Source organism: Tachyglossus aculeatus, chromosome 3 (genome assembly GCF_015852505.1).
Source record: "Tachyglossus aculeatus isolate mTacAcu1 chromosome 3, mTacAcu1.pri, whole genome shotgun sequence".
NCBI classification, from domain to species: Eukaryota; Metazoa; Chordata; class Mammalia; order Monotremata; family Tachyglossidae; genus Tachyglossus; species Tachyglossus aculeatus.
Window position 1 is genome coordinate 19,183,443 of NC_052068.1, and position 25,986 is coordinate 19,209,428.

At 45.1% G+C, this 25,986-nt stretch overlaps 1 protein-coding gene across 2 annotated transcripts in view; it reads right to left on the bottom strand.

The window, feature by feature from the left end:
* The window catches only part of ALOX5 (arachidonate 5-lipoxygenase), a 98,477-nt gene extending 75,422 nt beyond the window's left edge, over nt 1–23,055 (bottom strand). For both annotated transcript variants that reach the window (XM_038743804.1, XM_038743803.1), the window contains exons 1-2: nt 22,901–23,055; nt 399–597 (exon numbers count right to left, since the gene is read on the bottom strand). In XM_038743804.1, the coding sequence (XP_038599732.1) occupies nt 399–597; nt 22,901–23,050 (349 nt within the window). In that variant the 5' untranslated portion in view covers nt 23,051–23,055. The remainder of the gene's footprint in view (nt 1–398; nt 598–22,900) is intronic.
* Nucleotides 23,056–25,986: the final 2,931 nt, after the last annotated feature.

Here is a 25,986-nt window from a genome sequence, read left to right on the forward strand (position 1 = left end):
GACAGGGACTGTGTCCAACCCGGTCTGCTTGTATCCACTCCAGCACTCAGTACGGTGCCTAGCACATAGTTAAGTGCTTAACAAATAACATAATTATTATTATTATTATTATTACAGTCTAGTGTGGGGGAGACAGACAATAATAGAAATGAATGTGACAAATACGAACATAATTGCCGTGGGGCTGGGAGAGGGGAAGAACAAAGGGAGCAAATCAGAGTCCCGCTTCTAGACTGTGAGCCCGTTGTTGGGTAGGGAGCATCGCTATATGTTGCCAACTTGTACTTCCCAAGCTCTTAGTACAGTGCTCTGCACACAGTAAGCGCTCAATAAATACAATTGAATGAATGAATGGTGCGATGGAGCCGTTCTCCTGGAATGAGCGATTCGGGCCTCACCTTTGCCATCCCGCAGGATAATCTCCCCCTCTCCGGTGAACCAGCGGTAGCAGGGGAACTCGACGTAGTCCCCGTAGGGAGTTTTCAGGGTGATGTACTTAAGGTACCAGTCGTCATGAAGCCAGTACTTTCGCTTTTCGATTTTAATGAGCTGGATCTCACCCAGTTCCTCAGTCACCGTCACATCGTAAGAGTCAACCTGAGGAAGAGAAGGAAAGAGACTCACTCCGTAGCCCACTGGACCCGCCGATGGTCTACCTGTTGCAAGCAAAGAAGCTTCCCTCCATTTTATCTGCAATTTCTTTATTTATATTAATGTCTATCTCCCCCTCTAGACTGTAAGCTCAGGGAATGAATCTGATACAGTGTATTCTCCCAAGCCCTTAGTACGGTGCTCTGCATATAGTATATGCTCAGTTGACTGACTGCCTATTCTAATGAGTTTGTCGGGGGAGAAAATGTGGGAAACCCTCTGAATCTCTAAACCATATTTGTTGTGGGCGTGGGCAGACGGCTCCTCATTTTGTGGCTTCCGTCCGGCCTGAGAACTCCTGTTGTACCATCTGGCTAACACGCCACTGAGGGCAAAGGGAGGAAGTCCTTTGTGCACACCACAAGTTCATTCCGCTCAGGGACAATCTCCAAGGATGGGGGTTAGGGGCTTTGATCACGGGTCGCTAACATGGCTGGTAAACACCCCCATGACGCCTCTAGACTGAAAGTTTCTTAGGGGAAGGAAATGTGTCTGTTAATTCTGTTCTAGTGTAACAATCATTGTATTTGTTAAGCGTTTACTATGTGCCAGGCACTGAGGTGGACACAAGCAAATCGGTTTGGACACAGTCCCTGTCCCACGTGAGGATCACAGTCTCAATCCTCATTCATTCATTCATTCAATCATATTTATTGAGCGCTTACTGTACTCAGCGCTTCATCATCAATCGTATTTATTGAGCGCTTACTGTGTGCAGAGCGCTGTACTAAGCGCTTGGGAAGTACAAGTCAGCAACGTATAGAGACGGTCCCTACCCAACATCAGGCTCACAGTCTAGAAGGGGGAGACAGACAACAGAACAAAATATGTAGACAGGTGTCAAAATCGTCAGAACAAATGGCTATAAGCACATCATTAACAAAATAAATGGAATAGTAAATATGTACAAGTAAAATAAATAGAGTAATAAATCTATACTGTGCTTAGAATAATAATAATAATAATAATAATAATAATAATAATGATGATGGAATTTGTTAAGCACTTACTATGTGCAAAGCACTGTTCTAAGCACTTGGGGGAAATACAAGGTGATCAGGTTGTCCCGCGTGGGGCTCACAGTCATCATCCCCATTTTACAGATGAGGTAACTGAGGCTCCGAGAAGTTAAGTGACTTGCCCAAGGTCACACAGCAGACATGTGGCGGAGCCAGGATTCGAACCCATGACCTCTGACTCCAAAGCCCAGGCTCTTTCCACTGAGCACAGAGAAGTTAAGTGACTTGCCTAAGGTCATACAGCAAGCTTTTGACAGAGCTAGGATTAGAGCCCAGGTCCTCAGACTCCTAGGCCATTATTCTTTCCTCTAGACCACAATGCTTCGCAGTGAACAGGGCACTGAGAAGGCAAAGAGTTCTGCATTGTATTCAGGTCTTGGTATTTAGTGTTCAAATGTCATATTTTCAAGGGTGTGGAAGTTAAGCCCAATGGGATTACATAGGACAGACACACACACACTCACACACAAACACACAATGGAACTTTTCCCTGGAAAAAGCACGGGCTTTGGAGTCTGGGGTCATGGGTTCGAATCCTGGTTCTGCCACATGTCTGCTGTGTGACCTTGGGCAAGTCATTTAACTTCTCAGAGCCTCAGTTACCTCATCTGTAAAATGGGGATGATGACTGTGAGCCCCACGTGGGACAACCTGATCACTTTGTATCCCCCCAGCACTTAGAACAGTGCTTTGTACATAGTAAGTGCTTAACAAATGCTATTATTATTATTATTATTATTATTCATTCATATTTATTGAGCTCTTACTGTTTGCAAAGTTCCCTTCAAGGCCCTACTGAGAGCTCACCTCCTCCAGCAGGCCTTCCCAGACTGAGCCCCCTCCTTCCTCTCCCCTTCCTCCTCCTCCCCATCCCTCCCACCTTACCTCCTTCCCCTCCTCACAGCACCTGTATATATGTACATATGTTTGTACGCATTTATTACTCTATTTTATTTGTACAGATTTATTCTATTTATTTTATTTTGTTAATATGTTTTGTTTTGTTGTCTGTCACCCCCTTCTAGACTGCGAGCCCACTGTTGGGTAGGGACCATCTCTATGTGTTGCCAACTTGTGTTTCCCAAGCGCTTAGTACAGTGCTCTGCACACAGTAAGTGCTCAATAAATACAATTGAATGAATGAATGAATACTAAGTACTTAGTATTATCTTATCCAAGGAAGCAGTCTGGCTTAGTGACAAGAGCATGGACTTGAGAGTCATAGGTCGTGGGTTCAAATCCCTGCTCCACTGCTTAGCAGCTGTGTGACTTGGCCCTTCCCCTGGCCTGGAATGCCCTCCCTCCACAAATCCGCCAAGCTAGCTCTCTTCCTCCCTTCAAAGCCCTACTGAGAGCTCACCTCCTCCAGGAGGCCTTCCCAGACTGAGCCCCCTTTTTTCATCTCCTCCTCCCCATCCCCCCAGCCCTACCTCCTTCCCCTCCCCACAGCACCTGTATATGTTTGTACAGATTTATTACTCTATTTATTTTACTTGTACAGATTTACTATTCTATTTATTTTGTTAATGATGTGCATTTAGCTTTAATTCTATTTGTTCTGACGACTTGACACCTGTCCACATGTATTGTTTTGTTTCTGTCTCCCCCTTCTAGACTGTGAGCCCATTGTTAGGTAGGGACCATCTCTATATGTTGCTGACTTGTACTTTCCAAGCACTTACTACAGTGTTCTGCACACAGTAAGCGCTCAATAATTATGAATGAATGAATGAATGAGAATTAAGACTGTGATCCTCACGTGGGACAGCGAATTGAATGAATAAATGAATGATTTTAGGCAAGTCATTTAACTTCCCTGGGCCTCAGTTACCTCATCTGTAAAATGGGGATGTGGACTGTGAGCCCCATGTGGGACAATCTGATTATCTTTCAGCTGTGTGACTTTGGGCAAGTCACTTAACTTCTCTGTGCCTCAGTTACCTCATCTGTGAAATGGGGATTAAGATTGTGAGCCCCCCGTGGGACAACCTGATCACCTTGTAACCTCCCAGCGCTTAGAACAGTGCTTTGCACATAGTAAGCGCTTAACAAATGCCATTATTATTATTATTATTATTGTATCTACTCCAGCACTTAGAACAGTGCTTGGAACATAGTAAGCGCTTAACAAATACCAACATTATTATCAGTGGTATTTACTGAGTGTTCACTGTGTGCAGAACACTGCACTAAGCATTTGGGAAAGTATAATACAACAGAATTAGCAGGCACATTCCCTGCTCATAATGAGCTGACCGTCTAGAGTAAATGAAATTAAACTACTGGAGAATCAAGTTTTCATTTTGAAAGTTTTGTTTTGAAACTGGAGTATCATCTTTTTTTTCTACTTTTAATTTATTTTGTGTCTATCTCCCTAAATAGATGATCCCTGAGGGCAGGGATTATATCTAATAATTGTATCGCCATCACCTAAGCACTTGGTATAATGTTCTGCATGCAGTAGGCACTCAATATATATTATTGATTAATTTATTTTTTTTTAATTATCTCTATCCCTTCTCCGACTTCATGTTGAAAGAAGTTGCACTTTGGAGAAATCTAAAAATTAAATGAAATTGAAAATGGGTATTCACTACAGTGCACAACAAAGGATTAGGTCAGCAGGGAATGTGTCTGTTATAGTGTTACATTGTACTCTCCCAAGTACTTAGTACAGTGTTTTGCACACATTAAGTGCTCAATAAATATGACTGATTGATTGAGCAGTAGCAGACTAAGGAAAGCTGACATCCAGAACCCCTAATTCTTCCATTTCATTCACTCTTCAAAGCCCAACGATGAAAAATAAAATGAAATAATAATGTATTGGTCTCCATAGATTTGAATTTAACCCTGGTTTATTTAAAATGGAATAGAATGCACTTAACTGGTCATTCCATTGTAAATAAACGATCCATTACTTATGATTGTATGGTTTTTATGGTAAATACTATATGTAAACATTTCCCGAATCAAAAAGAGAATCATATTTCTTTGAAGCAGACATCTTTCAAGGTAACTGTGGTATTTACTAAGTGTTTACTGTGCAGCAGCCCTAGAGAAGATAAATGATAACCAAATCAGCCAGTCTCTGCACCCCACATGGTGCTTACAGTCTACGGGGGAGCGAGAACAGGCTTTAAATCCCTATTTTATAGATGAGGAAACTGAGGCCCAGAGTATTTAAATGACGTGACCTTGGGCAAGTTACACAGCAGGCCAATGGCAGAATCAGGATTAGAACCCTGGTCCTCTGAGTCCTCTGAGTGCTGTTTCCACTAAGCTGTGCTGCTTCCAAAGATCTATTTCTTTCATCCTTCTTTCAGTCACATTTATTGAGTGCTTACTTTGTGCACAGCACTGTACTGACTGCTTGGAAGAGTACACTACAGCAATAAACAGTTGCATTCCCTCCCCACAATGGGCTTACAGTCTAGAGTGGGGGAAACAGACATTGATACAAATAAATAAAATGACAGATATGGACACAAGTGGTGTGTGGCTAGGAGGGGGAAAGAGTAAAGGGAGCAAGTCAGGGTGATGCAGAAGTGAGTGGGAGATGAGGAAAAGTGGGTTCAGGGAAGACCTCGTGGAGGAGATTTGCCTGCATTCATTCATTCATTCAATCATATTTATCAAGCACTTACTGTGTGCCTACTTGTTTAGTTTTGTTGTCTGTCTCCCCCTTCTAGACTGTGAGCCTGTTGTTGGGTATGGATTGACTCTACCTGCTGCCGAATTGTACTTTCCAAGCACTTAGTACAGTGCTCTGCACACAGTAAGCGCTCAATAAATATGATTAAATGAATGAATGACTGAATGCAGAGAACTGTACTAAGTACTTGGGAGAGTACAATATCAATCAATCAATCAATCAATCGTATTTATTGAGCGCTTACTATGTGCAGAGCACTGTACTAAGCGCTTGGGAAGTACAAATTGGCATCACATAGAGACAGTCCCTACCCAACAGTGGGCTCACAGTCTAAAAGGGGGAGACAGACAATACAACAATACAACAATACAACAATAAACAGTAACATTCCCTGCCCAAAATGAGCTCACAGTCTGGGAAGGGGGTGGTGGTGGAGGGTGGGGGGGGGCAGACATCAATAAAGGTAAATAAATTTACAGATATATATATATATATATATATATATATATTTGTATATTTATATATATATATATATATAAATGCTGTGGGGAGGGCGCAGAGAAGAGCTAAGGGAGCGAGTCAGGACAACATAGCTAGCAGAGTAGACTGCATCTACAAGGATTGTCTGGGGAAGTGGTAACGGTTCCTGTGCAATGCAAAATGTGAAATACCTTTGCATCAGCAGGATGTTTCTCAAAACCAGATAAAAGCAAATCAGCTCCTGGAACCAGGAGCTCACTTCTCTGAACAATGGGACTAGGCAATTTGAAGGATTTTACTCTTTCAAGCCTCAGAATACTTTTTTGTGTCCCCAACTTTCATGGAAAACTTCACATGCAAATATCTCCAAAAATTTGCCTTGCCTCTTTCTGACTATCTGATAACTGGCAAAATTTGAATGGATGAACAGTTGCACAGGAAGAGAGAACAGACGGTGGACGGGAAGCAGAACAATATGAAAGAGGGACCTTAGCCATTATCTCAGTTTTGTTTTTTTAAATACATCATTCCTCTCAAGGCCAGACATTATCTTCAACTTCACCTTCCTCAGCCACCCAAGTAAGTGGGCTAAGGTGCTGAGCACTACATTAAGTCAAATAAAAAGATAGAATCTATCACTTAGTATGGTGCTTTGCACACAGTAAGTGCTCAATAAATAAGATTGAATGAATGAATGAATGAATGAATGATCTCTGCCCCCTAGGAGCTTCCGATTGAAAGGAAATTCACTCAAAATTTATCCTTTCCTGTCTTAAATCTGCCCTCTCCTCTGCCAGGCAAAACTATTTTTCCTCCCTTATTGACATCCATGCCCATCATCCCTGTCAGCCCATCATCCCTGTCAGCTGTTCCGTACATTTAACTCCCTCCTCAGGCCCCCTGTTCCTCCCCCTTATCCATCCCTCACCCCCAACGATCTGGCCTCTTACTTCATTAGTAAAATTAACACCATCAGGTCAGAGCACCCCAAAGTCACCGCTCCCCCTTCTCCATCCCCCCTGCTCACAACCCTCTCCACTACTCTCTCATCTTTCCCAGCAGTATCTTCAGATGAGATCTCCTCCCTCCTCTCAAGTGCTACTCCATCCACCTGTGCTTCGGACCCCATTCTCTCTCATCTTATGAAAACTCTCCCCCCTTCCCTCCTCCCCTCCTTAACTTCCATCTTCGACCACTCACTCTACACTGGATCCTTCCCCTCTGCCTTCAAACATACCCACGCCTCCCCCATCCTAAAAAACCCTCTCTTGACACCACTGCCCCTTCTAGTTATCACCCTATCTCCCTTCTACCCTTCCTTGCCAAACTCCTAGAACAAGTCGTCTATACTCGCTGCCTCAAATCCCTCAATGCCAGCTCTCTCCTAGACCCCCTCCAATCTGGCTTCCATCCCCTACACTCCAATGAAACTGCCCTCTCAAAGGTCATCAATGACCTCCTTCTTGCCAAATCAAATGGCTTCTACTCTATTCTAATCCTCCTCGACCTCTCAGCTGCCTTTGACACTGTGGACCACCCCTTTCCCCTCAACACGCTATCCAACCTTGGCTTCACAGACTCCGTCCTCTCCTGGTTCTCCTTTAATCTCTCCGACTGTTCGTTCTCAGTCTCCTTCATGGGCTCCCCCTCCCTGTCTCATCCCCTTACTGTAGGTGTTCCTCAAGGGTCAGTCCTTGGTCCCCTTCTGTTCTCTATCTTCACTCACTCCCTTGGTGAACTCATTCGCTCACACGGCTTCAACTGTCATCTCTACGCTGATGACACCCAAATCTACATCTCTGCCCCTGCTCTCTCTCCCTCCCTCCAGGTCGTATCTCCTCCTGTCTTCAGGACATCTCCATCTGGATGTCTGCCGCCATCTAAAACTCAGTATGTCCAAGACTGAGCTCCTTATCTTCCCTCCCAAACCTTGTCCTCTCCCTGACTTTCCTGTCACTGTAGATGGCACTAACATCCTTTCCGTCTCACAAGCCTTGCAACCTTGGTGTCATCCTCGACTCCGCTCTCTCATTCACCCCATACAACCAATCCGTCACCAAAACCTGCCAGTCTCACCTCCACAACATCACCCTTTCCTCTCCATCCAAACTGCTACTTTGCTGGTTCAATCTCTCATCCTATCCTGACTGGATTACTGCATCAGCCTCCTTTCTGATCTCCCATCCTTCTGTCTCTCTCTACTTCAATCTATACTTCACTCTGCTGCCCGGATTATCTTTGTACAGAAACGCTCTGGGCAGGTCACTCCCCTCCTCAAAAGTCTCCAGTGGTTGCCTGTCAACCTTTGAATCAAGAAAAAACTCCTCACCCTCAGCTTCAAGGCTCTCCATCACCTCACCTCCTCCTAACTCACCTCTCTTCTCTCCTTCTACAGCCCAGCCCGCACCCTCCACTCCTCTGCCACTAATCTCCTCAATGTGCCTTGTTCCTGCCTGTCCTGCCGTCGACCCCCAGCCCACGTCCTCCCCCTGGCCTGGAATGCCCTCCCTCCACACATCTGCCAAACTAGCTCTCTTCCTCCCTTCAAAGCCCTACTGAGAGCTCACCTCCTGTAGGAGACCTTCCCAGATTGAGCCCCCTTTTTCCTCTCCTCCTCCCCATCGACTCCCCCGATTCTACCCTACCACCTTCCCCTCCCGACAGCACTTGTATATATTTGTACATATTTATTACTCTATTTATTTTACTTGTACATATTTATTACTGTATTTATTTTATTAATGATATGCATATAGCTATAATTCTATTTATTCTGATGGTTTTGACACCTGTCTACATGTATTGTTTTGTTCTCTGTCTCCCCCTTCTAGACTGTGAGCCCGTTGTTGGGTAGGGACTGTCTCTACATGTTGCTGACTTGTACTTCCCAAGCACTTAGTACAGTTCTCTGCGTACAATAAGCACTCAATAAATACAATTGAATGAATGAATGAATCTCTGGAATCCCAAATTTTCATTTCAAATCCCCACATGGTACAGAGATATAAATGCATATTTGTCTCAAGAAAGTCACTTACACTAAATCCTAGGTAATTCTGTATTTTTGAAATGAGCGTAAAATGCAAGGCACCATGGTCTTTCTCTAATTCAGAGTCTGACAGCTCAGGGACAGACTAATTAGACTAATTCCCATAGAACATGTAGGCAGTAACTGCTAAAATGAACTGAAGAGAATCACCTTGTAAATCTCCATGCTAATTCTTCCTTGGAGTCAAAACAAGTATTTCAAAATCTATGTCTAAGAAGCAGCATGGCTCAGTGGAAAGAGCCCGGGCTTAGGAGTCAGAGGTCATGGGTTCAAATCCTGGCTTTGCCACTTGTCAGCTGCGTGACTTTGGGCAAGTCACTTCACTTCTCTGGGCCTCAGTTACCTCATCTGTAAAATGGGGATTAAGACTGTGAGCCCCACGTGGGGCAACCTGATCACCTTGTATCCTCCCCTGCACTTAGAACAGTTCTTTGCACATAGTAAGCACTTAACAAATGCCATCATTATTATTATTATGTTCCCTGTTAGAGAATGAGCCCCTTGTGGACAGGGACAGCTCTCTCCCCCTCTACTTTTCCTCACTGTTCTCCCAGTATCCCCCAACTCACACGCTTAGTACAGTGCTCTGCACCCAGTAAGTGCTCAATAAATATGATTGAATTAATGCTCCTCTTGAGACAATCAACTTGCTGTGCCTCGTTCTCACTTCTCCCACCAATGCCCCTTTTTCTTACCCTCTCTTGGGAAGCAGTGTGACCTAGGGGAAAGAGCCTGAGGTGAGAGTCAGAGGCCTCGGTTCTAAATCCTGACTCTGCCACTTACCTCCTGTGAGACCCTGAGCAAATCACTTCACTTCTCAGTGCCTCAGTTCCCTTATCTGCAAAATGGAGATTTAATACCTGTTCACTTTCCTACCTAGACTGTGAGCCTGATGTGGGACAGGGACTGCATCTGATTTATTTTGATGTTATTGACACCTGTCTACTTGTTCTGTTTTGCTGTCTGTCTCCCGCTTCTAGACTGTGAGCCCATTGTTAGGAAGGGACCGTCTCTATATGTTGCCAACTTGTATTTCCCAAGCGCTTAGTTCAGTGCTCTGCACACAGTAAGCGCTCAATAAATACGATTGAATGAATGAATGAATGCTCTGCACACAGTAAGCACTCAATAAATGTGATTGAATGAATGAATTATTGAATGAATGAAGGATCTGATTACCTTGTATCTACCCTTGTTCTTGGCACATAGTAAGTGCTTAACAGATATTATTACTATTACTATTATTATTATCTGGATCTCCTTCCCCTTTCAACCAATCAATCCATCAGGTGTATTTCTTGAGTTCTTACTGTGGGCAGAGCACTTTACTAAGCGCTTGGGAAATACAATTTGGCAACATATAGAGACGGTCCCTTCCCAACGATGGGCTCACAGTCTAGAAGCGGGAGACAGACAGCAAAACAAAGTAAGTAGACAGGTATGAAGCGCTTGGGAGAGTACAATACAACAGAGTTGGTGGACACATTCCCTTTCGCATCCACCAGACTACACCTCTCCCCATCTTCAAATCCTTGGTTGAAATCACTTTTCCTCCAGGAGACCTTTTCTGATCAGACTCATCTCCCCAGTTTATTTTTCTCCCCAACTGTTACTTTAGCACTTCAGTGCCAACTGAGCACAAAGTCTACAGCTTTCCCTATTTTAGTGTCTGATTCCCTTGCTAGATTGTAAGTTTCTTGAGGGCAGAGATCATGCCCGCTAATTCAATCGTCCTCCCCTACCAAGGACTTAGTACAGTGCTCTGCATACAACAGCCACTCAGTAAATAGCCACTCAGAGAAAAGCATGGTCCTGGGACTCCAAAGGCCCCTGCTCTGCCACTTGTCGGCTGTGTGACCCTGGACAAGTCACTTAACTCCTCTATGTCACAGTTCCCTCATCTGGAAAATGGAGATTAAGACTGTGAGCCAACTGTGGGACAGGGACTGTGTCCAACCAACTACCTTGTATCTACCCCAGTGGTTAGTACAGTGCTGGGCACAGAGTAAGTGCTTAACAAATACCACAATTATAATAATAATTATTATTACTATTGATTGATTTGCAGCCTTCCCATAAAACTTCCTCATAAACATACAGTTTATCAATCAATCAATCAATGATATTTATTGAGCGCTTATTATGTACAGAGCATGGTACTAAGCTCTTGGGAGAGTACAATACAGCAGAGTTGGTAGGCATGATCCCTGCCCACAGCAAGCTTACAGTCTAGAGGGGAAGACAGCCAATAAAAATAAATACTCTATGGATTGTACATAAATGTTGAGGGGCTGAAGGTGGGTGAATAGCGAGTGTTTAAGGAGCACAGATCCAAGTGCATGGCATGGCCTACACCAAAGGGAGAGGGAGTTGGGAAGAAGCAGGCTTAATTGAGGAAGATCTCTTGGAAGAAGTGTGATCTTAATAAAGCTTTGAAGGTGGGGGAATGGTGGTCTGGTGCATGGTTATTGGATAGAGCACGAGCCTGGGAATCAGAAGGTCATGGGTTCTAATCCCAGCTCTGCCACTTGTCTGCTGTGTGACTTTGGGAAAGTCACTCCACTTCTCTGAGCCTCAGTTACCTCATCTGTGAAATGGGGGTTGAGACTGTGAGCCCCACGTGGAACAGGGACTGTGTCCAATAAAATTTGCTGGTCTACCCCAGTGCTTAGTACAGTGCCTGGGATATAGCAACCACTAAACAAATACTACAATTATTATTATTATTATTATGTAAGAGAAGGCAGTTTGGTCATCCCTTTGCCTTAATTATTTTAATGATATTTATTAAGCACTACCTACGTGTCAAGCATTGTTCTAAGAGCTGGGGTAGATACAAGTTCATCAGGCCAGATTCAGTCCCTGTCCCACATGGGGCTCATAATCTAAGTAGGAGGGAGAATGGTTATTGAATTCCCATTTTGCAGTTGAGTAAACTGAGACATAAAGAAGTTAAGTGATTTGCCCAAGGTCACACAGCAGGCAAGTGGAGGAGTGAGGATTAGAATCCAGGCCCTCTGGTTCCCAGGCCCGTGTTTTATCCACCAGACCTCGCTGTCTTCTCTTCTTTATCTCATCTTTCTAGCCGCCAACCTGCCTCTGGCCTGGAGCACCCTCCTTCTTCATATCCGACAGACAATTATTTTTCCAGCTTCAAAGCCTTACTGAGGGCACATCTCCTCCAAGAGGCCTTCCCCGACTAGGCCCTCATTTCCTCTTCTCCTGCTCCCTTCTGCGTCACCCTTGCACTTAATAATAATAATAATGGTGGTATTTGTTAAGCGCTTACTCTGTGCCAAGCACTGTTCTAAGTGCTGGGGTAGATACAACGTAATCAAGGTGTCCCACGTGGGGCTCACAGTCATAATCCCCATTTTACACATGAGGTAACTGAGGCACAGAGAAGTTAAGCGGCTTGCCCATAGCCACACACCTCTCTCTCAGCTCCACAGCACTCGTTTACATATAGCCATAATTTATTTATTTATATTAATGTCTGTCTCCTCCTCAGACTATAAGCTCATTGTGGGTAGGGAATGTGTCTATCAATTCCTTTATATTGTACTCTCCCAAGTGCTTAGTATAGTGCTCTGTACACAGTAAGTGCTCAATAAATGATTGACGGATCGATAGTTTGATTGATTCTCTAGGCTAAGCAACCATAATTTCTTTATCCTTTCATCTAAAGTTTAGGACAGGTACTGCACACAGGAAACATTCAGTAAATATCACGAACTGAGAGGACGTATTTCCAATCCTTGAATCACTGTGTTCATTCTTCTCTGGATCCTCTCTGGTTTCTCTGCATCCTTTGCAAAGTTCAGAGAATGAATAATAATAATAATAATGATAATAATGGTTTTTGTTAAGCACTTACTATGTGTCAGACACTGTACTAAGCGCTGGGGTGGATACAAGCAAATTGGGTTTTCACAGTCCCTGTCCCACATGGGACTCAGTCTAATCCCCATTTTACAGTTGAGGTAACTGAGGCACAGAGAAGTTTAGTGACTTGCCCAAGGTCATACAGCAGACAAGTGGTGGTGCCAGGATTTGAACCCATGACCTTCTGATTCCCAGGCCTGTGCTCTATCCACTATGCCATGCTGCTTCTAGCTGGGCTCTACTGGGTGCAGAGTGAAACAGAAAGATCACTTCCTGAATCATACTTCTGATACATTCCAGGCCTTTCTTTTTAGTAACAGTGCTGCATTTCTGACTCATATCCAACTTCGGCTAGGAATCGCGGACTTTTTTTACTACACATACTACAAGCGCAGTTCCAACAATATGTACCCCCTTTTCTTCCCGCTGTGTCAAACTTAGCATCCAAATGGCAAGGCAGAATCATCATCATCATCATCATCATCATCAATCGTATTTATTGAGCGCTTACTATGTGCAGAGCACTGTACTAAGCGCTTGGGAAGTACAAATTGGCAACATCTAGAGACAGTCCCTACCCAACAGTGGGCTCACAGTCTAAAAGGGGGAGACAGAGAACAAAACCAAACATACTAACAAAATAAAATAAATAGAATAGATATGCACAAATAAAATAAATAGAGTAAAAAAATATGTACAAACATATATACATATATACAGGTGCTGTGGGGAAGGGAAGGAGGTAAGATGGGGGGATGGAGAGGGGGAAGAGGGGGAGAGGAAGGAAGGGGCTCAGTCTGGGAAGGCCTCCTGGAGGAGGTGAGCTCTCAGCACGGAGCTCTCAGAATCACCAACCAGGAGGTTCTAGAATCGAGATAGCACACCAAGCTGGTCTTTCTGCCTCACATGTGAGGAGGATATGTGAAGAGAAAGAACGGGGGCAGGATGGCCAAGCAGCTGCAGCTCAAGTCTGGGAGTCGAGAAACGCTGGGTTCTAATCCCAATTTACCACCGGTCTCTCACGTGACCTTAGGCATGTCATCATTGGGCCTCGGTTTCCTCATCTGTAAAATGGGGACATTAGACTGTGAATCCCTTGTGGAACAGGGACTGGATCTGACGGGATCGATAATAATAAGGGTATTTATTAAGCACTTACTTTGAGCCAGGAACAATACTAGACACTGGGTTAGATGCAAGATAATCAGGTTAGACACAAGCCCTGCCCCACAGGGGGTTCACTTTCTAAGAGGGAAGGAGAAGAGAGATTTTATCCCCATTTTACAGATGAGGAAATTAAGGCACCAAGAAGCTACATGCCTTGCCCGAGGTTACACAGCAGGCAACTGACAGAGCCAGGATTAGAGCCCAAATCCTCTGACTCCAAAGCCTATTCCCTTTCCACTCGGCTATGCTGTCTGAATTTAGTCCAGCATTTAATGACTACCAACTGACAATAACGATTCTGGAAAAGGAGGAATCTTAAAACAGGCAGGGAGGAGCAATGTATAGAAACCTCAAGCAATGTAACAATGCTGTAGCCATCTGGGAGGTGGAAGCAGCAGCAGTGACCTTATTCATTCATTCATTCAATTGTATTTATTGAGCGCTTACTGTGTGCAGAGCACTGTACTAAGTGCTTGGGAAGTACAAGTCGGCAACATGTAGACATATAGACCATAGACAGATTAACTGGTTTTCAGCTGAGAGCCTGGATGAACAACTCTTTTAAATAATAATAATAATAATGATAATAATAATAATGACATTTATTAAGCGCTTACTATGTGCAAAGCACTGTTCTAAGCGCTGGCACTGTTCTAAATGCTGAATAGAATGCTATAATTTTACACTATAATTTATATATTTATAAATAAATAGATATAATTTATTTAATATTATAGTAAATTTGTTAAATATTAATATTAAATACTAAATTTATTATCATGCATACTTTATTTATAAATTTATAATTTAACACTATAATTTAAAGCAGAGTCTTTGCGAATACTGTGATTTGTTCAGGTCAAAACGCAGAAGGGTAAACCATGCCAGGCATTACTGGTATCTAAAACACAACGCAAGAAGGCACTCCCTTTGCATGTACCCAGAGTGGCAAGGATTATCAATCATGTATCACTTCTAACACATACAAGGATACAACATTGCTGCCCCGATCGTTTTCCTGCAGTCCTCAAGAAACTCCCGTTGTTGCCCATCCACCTCCGCATCAAACAGAAACTCTTCACCGTTGGCTTGAAAACACTCAGTCACCTTGCCCCCTCCTAGCTCACCTCAGTATTCTCCTTCTACAACCTAGCCCACACGCTTCACCCCTCTAATGCCAACCTTCTTACTGAACCTCAATATCCTCTATCTCATCTTCAACCCCTCGCCTGCGTCCTGCCTCTGGCTGGGAATGCCCTCCTTCCTCATATCCGACAATTACTCTCCTCCACTTCAAAGCCTTATTGAATAATGATAATAATAATAATGATGGCATTTATTAAGCCTTTACTATGTGCAAAGCACTGTTCTAAGCGCTGGGGAATTTACAAGGTGATCAGGTTGCCCCACGTGGGGCTCACAGTCTTAATCCCCATTTTACAGAGCAGGTAACTGAGGCCCAGAGAAGTGAAGTGACTTGCCCAAAGTCACACAGCTGACAAGTGGCAGAGCCGGGATTTGAACCGATGACCTCTGACTTCAAAGTCCGGGTTCTTTCCATTGAGCCACGCTGCTTCCCTACTTCCCAAGCACCTAGTACAGTGCTCTGCACACAGCAAGCTCTCAATAAATACGACGGAATGAATGAATGAAGCACTGTTCTAAACGCTGGGGGGCTACAAGGTGATCAGGTTGCCCCCCGTGGGGCTCACAATCTTCATCCCCATTTTACAGATCAATCAATCAATCAATCGTATTTATTGAGCGCTTACTGTGTGCAGAGCACTGCACCAAGCGCTTGGGAAGTACAAGTTGGCAACATATAGGGACGGTCCCTACCCAACAGTGGGCTCACAGTCTAGAAGGGGGAGACAGACAACAAAACCAAACATATTAACAAAATAAAATAAATAGAATAGATATGTACAAGTAAAATAAATAGAGTAATAAATATGTACAAACATATATATACATATATACAGGTGCTGTGGGGAAGGGAAGGAAGTAAGGCGGGGGGATGGCAAGGGGGTGGAGGGGGAGAGGAAGGAGGGGGCTCAGTCTGGGAAGGCCTCCTGGAGGAGGTGAGCTCTCAGTAGGGCCTTAAAGGGAGGAAGAGAGCTAGCTTGGCGGATGGACAGAGGGAGGGCATTCCAGGCCAGGGGGATGACGTGGGCCAGGGGTCAACAGCGGGACAGGCGAGAACGAGACAGAGTGAGGAGATTAGCAGCCGAGGAGTGGAGGGTGCGGGCTGGGCTGGAGAAGGACAGAAGGGAGGTGAGGTAGGAGGGGGTAAGGTGATGGACAGCGTTGAAGCCGAGGGTGAGGAGTTTCTGCCTGATGCGTAGGTTGATTGGTAGCCACTGGAAATTTTTGAGGAGGCACATCTCCTCCAAGAGACTGTCCCTGACTAAGCCCTCCTTTCCTCTTTTCTCACTCGCTTCTATGTCGCCCGGACTTGTTCCCTTTATTCATCCCCACTTCTGGCCCCACAGCACTTACATACATATCTGTAATTTATTTATTTATATGTCTATTATTGTCTGTCTCTCCCTGTAGACTCTAAGCTCATTGTGGGCAGGGAATGTGTCCGTTTATTGTTGTATTGTATTATCTCAAATGCTTAACACAGTGCTTTGCACACTGTAGGCACTCAATAAATATGATTGACTGAATGAATGAATCCCACAGAGAGAAGCAGTGTTGCCTAATGGATAGAGCACTGGCCTGCTCTAATTCCAGCTCGGCCACTTGTCGGCTCTGTATCTTTGGGCAAATCATCTAATTTCTCTGGGCCTCAGTTCCCTCATCTCGAAGACTGTGAGCCCCAGGGGGATATGGACTATGTCCAAGCTGATTAAATTCCATTTTATCTGCCCTAGCGCTTAGTCCAGTGCCTGGAACATGGTAAGTGCTTAAAAAATGCCATTTAAAAAAACCCACCCTCAATAGTGTCATGCCTAAACCCCAAACGATAGCTCTGTATGGGAGCCTATTGCTTCTCTCTCTTACCTAGGTTTGCACATTGCTTTGTTTTCTCTTGCTTCCCATTACTCCTTGCTCTACCTGGCAGTTTCTATTAAATTTCCTCCTGCTCTTGAAGGATTATTTTTCCCATGGGTCTCAGTCACTCTGAATTTTAATCCTCTCCTCCAAAGGGTTTGTAGAATTTGCTTATGTAGATAAAACCTAGGACATTTGAATAACCGAGTTAGGAAAAATATCTCCCTATTTACAGAGGAGAGGCATGGCCTAGTAGAAAGAACTTAGGCCCGGGAATCAGAGGATCTGCGTTCTAATTCCAGCTCTGCTGTGTGACCTTGGACAAGTCACTTAATTTATTTAGGCATCTCAGCACTTTCATCTATAAAATGGGAATTCAATACCTGTTCATTCCCCGTTACTTAGATTGTGAACCTCATGTGGGACAGGGACTGTGTCCACCCTGACTGTCTTAGTACAGTGCTTGACACATGGAAAGCACTTGACAAAAATCACAGTTATTATTCTCACAGAGGGGCTTGCTTGTGGAATTAATTTCCCGTAACCACACATACTTAGCTAGCTGATGGGTGACCGGTCTGTCAGTTGGAGGGTTAACAGAGTAATGGTGAAAGTGACTTATCACGCAGTCTGCTTGAGTACTGGGGTTCTCAGTTACCAAGCCCGTTGTTGGGTATGGACCGTCTCTATATGTTGCCGGCTTATACTTCCCCAGCACTTAGTACAGTATTCTGCACACAGTAAGTGCTTAATAAATACGATTGAATGAATGGAGAAAATCTTGGAGTGATTTTCATCTTGCTAAGTTTCAAGTCCTACATGTTAAAGTACCTTGTGAGCATGAGGCTTTATTTTTCTATGTTCATCTGGTGCGCAGCTAAGACATCTAATAATAATAATAATAATGGTATTTGTTAAGCACTTACTGTGTGCCAGGCACTGTACTAAGCGCTGGGATGGATACAAGCAAACTGGATTGGACACAGTCCCTGTCCCATGTAGGGCTAACAGCCTCAATCCCCATTTTACAGATGAGGTAACTGAGGCCCAGAGAAGTGAAGTGACTTGCCCAAGCAGACAAGGGGCAGAGCCGGTATTAGAACCCATGACCTTCTGAATCCCAGGCCCGAGCTCTATCCACTCCACCATGCTGCTTCTAAATGTCTCAGGAATAGTGGTCCCTGGGTTGAAAGAACTCAGGGCAGCCATGGGCCTGGCCAATTTCGCCATCCCCTTGTGAGGTGCACCCTGTCATTTTATACTTTGAGAAAACAGGACACAGAAAAGAAGGGTGGCTCATTGGCAGGAGGGCCAGGGTATTTCATTCATTCAATCGTATTTATTGAGCGCTTACTGTGTGCAGAGCACTGGACTAAGCGCTTGGGAAGTACAAGTTGGCAACATAGAGAGACGGTCCCTACCCAACAGTGGGCTCACAGTCTAGAAGGGAGAGACGGACAACAAAACAAGACATATTAACCAAATAAAATAAATAGGATAAATATGTACAAGTAAAATAGAGTAACAAAATAAAATAAATAGAATATTCATTCATTCATTCATTCAATCGTATTTATTGAGCGCTTACTGTGTGCAGAGCACTGTACTAAGCGCTTGGGAAGTACAAGTTGGCAACATAGAGTGAAATAACAATGGATCCAGCCCCCTACTAAATAGTACAATGCAACAAGCAGGCACTCAATACACACTACTACTAGAGAAGCAGCATGGTTCAGTGGAAAGAGCACGGGCTTGGGAGTCAGACGTCAGGGGTTCTAATCTCGGCTCCGCCAACTGTCAGCTGTGTGACTTTGGGCAAGTCACTTAACTTCTCTGTGCCTCAGTTACCTCATCTGTAAAATGGGGATTAAGATTGTGAGACCCCCCAGTGGGACAACCTGATCACCTTGTAACCTCCCCAGCGCTTAGAACAGTGCTTTGCACATAGTAAGCACTTAATAAATGCCATCATTATCATTACTAATAATTATTATTATGGTATTTATTAAGTGCTTACTATGTACAAGGCACTGTACTAAGCACTGGGATGAACACAAGCAAATCGGGTTGGACAGAGTCCTTATCCCACATGGGGCTCACAGACTAAATCCTCATTTTACAGAGAGGTAACTGAGGCCGAGAGAACTGAAGTGACTTACCCAAGGTCACACGGTAGACAGTGGTGGAGCTGGAATTATTAACCAGGACCTTCTGACTCCGACTCCCAGCCCACGCTCTATCACTAGGTCATGCTGCTGCTGCGGCTGCCGTCGCTGCTCTTACTGCTCTTACTGCTCTTACTACTACTAATAATCATGGTATTTGTTAAGCGCTTTCCTATGTCAATCAATCAATCAATCAATCGTATTTATTGAGCACTTACTGTGTGCAGAGCACTGTACTAAGCACTTGGGAAGTACAAGTTGGCAACATAAAGAGACAGTCCCTACCCAACAGTGGGCTCACAGTCTAAAAGGGGGAGACAGAGAACAAAACCAAACATACTAACAAAATAAAATAAATAGAATAGATATGTACAAGTAAAATAAATAAATGTGCCCAACTCTCTGCTAAATACTAGGATTGATACAACATAAGAAGACCAGACACAGTCCCTGATCATAGTCTAGAACTGTGAGCCCATTGTGGGCAGGGATTGCCTCTCTTGGTTGCTAAATTGTACTTTCCAAGTGCTTAGTACAGTGCTTAGCACACAGTAAGCGCTCAGTAAATACGATTGAATGAATGAATGAACAGTTATTCAATTCCCTATTTTACAGATGGGGAAGCTGCGGCTTGGAGAAGTTCAGTGACTAGACCGTCTCTTGTCTTTTTACTCAAGCCAGCTAATAGTAAAGCACTGTAAGCATTAGGGAGAGTTGAAAAGTGTCCCAAAACACGATTCCTGCCCTCAAAGAACTTCGTCTAGAAGGGAGATTCTTACAGGTGTTACTGAGAGGGAAAGTGACAGGACATAGAAGTTATATACATAAGTGCTTTGGCAGTTGTGGAAATTTAAGCGTTTAGGTGGCAGGGAAGTGATGAAAAGGCACTTAGAGGATTCAAAGCAGATTACTTAAGGAAAGCCTCCTGGAGGAGATTCATTCATTCATTCTTCAATCGTATTTATTGAGCGCTGATAGGGTGCAGAGCACTGTATTAAGCGCTTGGAAAGTACAATTCGGCAACAGAGAGGGACAGTCCCAACAAGGGGCTCAAAGTCCAGAAAGGGGGGGGGGGGGGAGAGACAACAAAACAAGTTGACAGGTGTCAATCTCAGAAGGTGATTTGGGGGCATGGGAAGGATTCTGCAGGTCGGGAGAAAGGAGGAGGAAGAAGAAGAGGAGGAGGAAGAGTGGGGGGGGAGGAGAAGAAGGAGGAAAAGAAGGGGGAAGAAGGGGAGTGGGGGGAAGAGGAAGAAGTGAACATGTCTACCAACTCTGTTATATTGTAAGCTCCCAAACACTTTGTACCGTGCCCTGCACACAGTAAGTGCTCAATAAATACGATTAATTGACTGATTGAAGAGGAGGAGGAGGAGCAGTGTTAGGAGGATGAGGAGAACTAGGATGAGAATAAGAAGGAGGATGAGGAGGAGGAGGACATCATGGGCAGGCAATGTGTCTGCTAATTCTACTGTATAGTAGTCTCCCAAGTGCTTTGTACAGCGCTGTTTGCATAGTAAACCTTCAACGCATACCAGTCTCCCAAGTGCTTAATCCTGGGCTCTGCACATAGTAAGCGCTCAATAAATATGGTTGATTGATTGAGGAGGGGTGGGGGGGGGGGGCTAGGAAAGGAGGAAAGAGCAGGGGGGTTGGGAAAGGGGAAGGGGAAAGAGTCAGAGGGGAGGGATGGAGGAATCTCAAAGCATTTCCCACTCACGATTATTATCATTATTACTGTTAATTGTATTTATTGAGCACTTACTGTGTGCCAAGCTCTGTATTAAGTACTTGGAAGTGTACGATTCCATGCACTTCATTCATTCATTTAATTGTATTTACTGAGTGCTTTCTGTGTGCAGAGCACTGTCCTGAGAGCTTGGGAGAGTAAGATTTCATGGGTTCATTCATTCATTCATTCTTTTGATCCTATGTATTGAGTGCTTCCTGTGTGCAAAGCCCTATCCTGAGCGCTTGGGAGAGTACGATTCCATACACTTCATTCATTTAATTGTATTTGTTGAGCACTTCCTGAGCACTGTCCTGAGCACTTGGGAGAGTGTACGATCCAGCACTCAGTACATTGCCCAGCACATAGTAAACACTTAACAAATATCACAGTGATTATTATTATTATTATTACGATTCCATGCACTTCATTCATGCATCCAATCGTCTTTATTGTGCGCTTCCCATGTGCGGAGCAGTGTGCTGAGCGCTTGGAAAAGAGGTCATGGGTTCTAATCCCGCCTCCGCCACTTATCAGCTGTGTGACTTTGGGAAAGTCAGTTCACTTCTCTGGGCCTCATTGACCTCATCTGTCAAATGGGGATGAAGACTGTGAGCCCCACGGGGGCCAACCTGACGACCGTGTATCTCCCCCAGCGCTTAGAACGGTGCTTGGCATAGGGGAAGCAGCGTGGCTCAGTGGAAACAGCCCGGGCTTTTGAGTCAGAGGTCATGGGTTCAAATCCCGGCTCCGGCAATTGTCAGCTGTGTGACTTTGGGCAAGTCACTTAACTTCTCTGGGCCTCAGTTACCTCATCTGGAAAATGGGGATGAAGACTGTGAGCCCCCTGTGGGACAACCTGATCACCTTGTAACCTCTCCAGCGCTTAGAACAGTGCTTTGCACATAGTATGCGCTTAATAAATGCTATTATTATTACAGTAAGCGCTTAACCAATACCATCATTATTATGGAGAAGCAGTGTGGATCGGTGGAAAGAGCCCGGGCTTGGAAGTCGGAGGCCGTGGGTTCTAATCCCATCTCTGCCACTTATCAGCTGTGTGACTTTGGGCAAGTCACTTCACTTCTCTGGGCCTCGGCGACCTCATCTGTCAAATGGGGATGAAGACTGTGAGCCCAAGGGGGACAACCTGATCACCTTGTGTCTATCCCGGTGCTTAGAACAGTGCTTGGCACATAGCAGCGCTTAGAACAGTGCTCGGCACATAGTAAGCGCTTAGCAAATGCTGTTATTATTAGAAATCGCTTAACCAATACCAACATCATTAGTATTAGTAATATTAGTATTAGAAGAAGAAAACTCGAGCAGTAGAGAGTGAGGTTCCCCCCCTGCCCCGAAAGAGGTGTTAGCAGAGGTCCAGATTTTGGGCAGGCAGGGAGGCCGGCTTGGGTTGGAGTCCCCCCGTGCCCGTGTCCCCCTTTCATTCATTCATTCAATCGTATTTATTGAGCGCTTACTGTGTGCAGAGCACTGTACTAAGCGCTTGGGAAGTCCAAGTTGGCAACATATAGAGACGGTCCCTACGCAACAGCGGGCTCACAGTCTAGAAGGGGGAGACAGACAACAAAACATATTAACAAAATAAAATAACTAGCATAAATCTAGTTGGAGAAGCAGCGTTGGAGAAGCAGTTGGAGAAGCAGCGTGGCTCAGTGGAAAGAGCACGGGCTTTGAAGTCAGAGGTCATGGGTTCGAGTCCCGGCTGCGCCACATGTCTGCTGTGTGACCTTGGGCGAGTCACTTCACTTCTCTGAGCCTCAGTTCCCTCATCTGTAAAATGGGGATTAAGACTGTGAGCCCCACGTGGGACAAGTTGATCACCTTGTATCCCCTCAGCGCTTAGAACAGTGCTGTGCACATAGTAAGCGCTTAACAAATGCCATCATTATTATTATTATTATTATTATTATAAATCTGTACAAATAAAATGAATAGAGGACTAAATCCGTACAGACATCTCTCCATCTCTCCAGGTGCTGTGGGGAGGGGAAGGAGGTAAGGCTGGGGGGCTGGGGAGGGGGAGGACTGGGGAGGAGGCCCCTCGCCGCTGTCCCCCGAGTCGGTGCCCCGGGGTCTCACCGCGCCCCTCTCGAAGTCGTTGTAGAAGGGCTTGTCGAGCAGGTGCTTGTCGCTGCAGCCCCGGGAGCCCATGAGGGTGAGGTAGATGTAGTCGTCCGTGCCCGCGAACCACTGGCTGCCCGTGGCCACCGTCACCGTGTACGACCGCATCGCCATCATCGCCATGGCCATCGCTACCCCCCGACTGACCAACCTCCAAGCGACCTCCCAAGCAAGCGCCCCGGCCTCACCGAGGGAGCCCCACCCTCCGAGCCAACACCCGCCCCCTCGCCCGCCTCCTCCCCTTCCTCCTCCCCCCTCCTCCTCTTCCTCCTCTTCCTCCTCCTCCTCCTCCTCCTCTTCCTCCTCCTTCTCCTTTTGCTCTTTTTCCTCCTCCTCCTTATCCTCCTCCCCTTCCTGCTCCTTCTCCTCTTCCTCCTCCTCCTTCTCCTCCTTTTGCTCTTTTTCCTTCTCCTCCTTCTCCCCCTTCCTTCTGTTCCTCCTCCTCCTCCTTTTCCTCCTCCTCTCCCTCTTCCTCCTCCTCTTCCCCCTTCTCGTCCTCCTCCTCCCCCTCCGCCTTCTTTTCCTCCTCCCCTCCCTCCTCCCCTCCCCCCTCCCCTCCCCCCTCCCCTCCCTCCTCCTCCTTCCCCCCTCCCTCCTCCTCTTCCTCCCTTCTCCTCCTCTTCCTTCTTTTCCACCTCCTCTTCTCCCTCCTCCTCCTTTTCCTCCTCCTCCTCCTCCTTTTCCTCCTCCTCCTCCTTTTCCTCCTCTTCCTCCTCCTTTTCCTCGTCCTGCTCCTCCTCCTCCTCCCCTTCCTCCTCCTCCACCCTCCTCTTCCTCCTCCTCCCCTTCTCCTCCTCCTCTTCCTCGTCCTCCTTCTCCTCTTCCTCCTTCTCCTCTTCCTCCTTCTCCTCTTCCTCCTCCTCCTCCTCCTCCTCTCCCTCCTCCTTCTCTTCCTCCTCCTCCTTCTTCTCCTTTTGCTCTTTTTTCTCCTCCTCCTTATCCTCCTCCTCCTCTCCCTCCCTTCTTCTCCTCCTCCTTCTGTTCCTCCTCCTCCTTTTCCTCCTCCTCTTCTCCCCCTCCTCCTTTTCTCCCTCCTCCTCCTTTTCCTCCTCCTCTTCCTCTTCCTCCTCCTCCTCTTCCTTTCCCCCCCTCCTCCTCCTCTTCCTCTTCTTTTCCCCCACCTCTTCCTCCTCCTCCTTCTCTTCCTTTTGCTCTTTCTCCTCCTCTCCCTTTCCTCCTTCTCCTTTTCCTCCTCCTCCCTTTCCTCCTCCTCCTCCGCCTTTTCCTCGTCCTGCTCCTCTTCCTCCCCTCCCCCTTCCCCTCCCCATTCTTCCCTCCCCAACTTTCATTCAATCCTCCTAATTGACTATATAGACATGTACATGTAATGATGATGATGATGATGGTATTCGTTAAGCGCTTACTAATGAAACTGAACTCACCTTCTCCAGGAGGCCTTCCCAGACTGAGCCCCCCCTTTTCCTCTGCTCCTCCTCCCCTCCCCATTGCCCCGACTCCCTCCCTCTGCTCAACCCCCTCCCCCCCACAGCACTTGTGTATATTTGTACATATTTATTACTCTATTTTATTAATGATGTGTATATATCTATAATTCTATTTATCTATTTTATGGTATTGATGTCTGTCTACGTTTTGTTTTGTTGTCTGTCTTCCCCTTCTAGACTGTGAGCCTGTTGTTAGGTAGGGACTGTCTCTATCTGTTGCCAAATTGTACTTTCCAAGCACTTAGGACAGTGCTCTGCATATGGTAAACGCTCAATAAATATGATTGAATGAATGAATGATGATGGTATTTGTTAAGCGCTTACTATATGCCAAGCACTGTTCCAAGTGCTGGGGGGGGATACAAGGTAATCAGGTTGTCCCAAGTGGGGCTCACACTTTTAATACCCATTTTACTCATTCATTCACTAATTCGTATTTATTGAGCGCTTACTGTGTGCAGAACACTGTACTAAGCGCTTGGAAAGTACAATTCGGGAACAGATAGAGACAATGCCCAACAACGAGCTCATCGTCTAGATGGGGAAGAAAGACAACAAAACAAAACAGGTAGACAAGTGTCAATACCATCAAAATAAATCAATAGAATCCTAGATACATGCACATCATTAATAAAATAAATAGTATAATAAATACGTACAGATAGACACCAGTGCTGTGAGGCGGGGAAGGGGGTAGAGCAGAGGGAAGGAGTTGGGGTGATGGGGAAGGGAGGAGGAGTGGAGGAATTTCTCTGTCTCCCCCTTTTAGACTGTGAGCCCACTGTTGGGTAGGGACTGTCTCTATATGTTGCCAATTTGTACTTCCCAAGCGCTTAGTACAGTGCTCTGCACATAGTAAGCGCTCAATAAATACGATTGACTGATTGATTGATTGAAAAGGGGAGGCTCAGTCTGGGAAGGCCTCCTGGAGAAGGTGAGCTTTCAGGTGGGCTTTGAAGGGGGGAAGAGAGCTAATTTGGCAGATGTGAGGATAGAGATGTACATGTAGCTAGGTGGAAATAGAAATATACTGATCGTTATTACTCATACTGATTGAATGTAGAGATGTATGTTTCTAGATGTATAAATAGAAGTATACTGATCTCTAATACTGATATTGACTGAATGTATAGATGTCTGTTTATGGATGTAGAAATAGAAATATACTGATACAGACACTGATACTGACTGAATGTGTATGTATATAGAAATAGAAATATACTGATATTGCTATTGATACTGATAATACTAATGCTGATGGTATTTGTTAAGTACTTACTATTTGCCAAGCATTGTTCTAGGGGCTGGGGTAGATACAAGGTAATCAGGTTGTCCCACCTGGGGCTCACAGTCTTAATCCCCGTTTTACAGATGAGGTAACAAGGCACAGAGAAGTTAAGTGGCTTGCCCAAGGTCACACAGCTGATAAGTGGCAGAGCTGGGATTAGAACCCATGACCTCTAACTCCCAAGCCTGTGCTCTTGCCATTAAGCCATGCTGATTGAATGTGTGTCTTTATAGATGTAGAAATAGAAATATATATTATATTTCTATAATCTACCTAGATGGGGAAGACAACAAAACAAAACAGGTAGACAA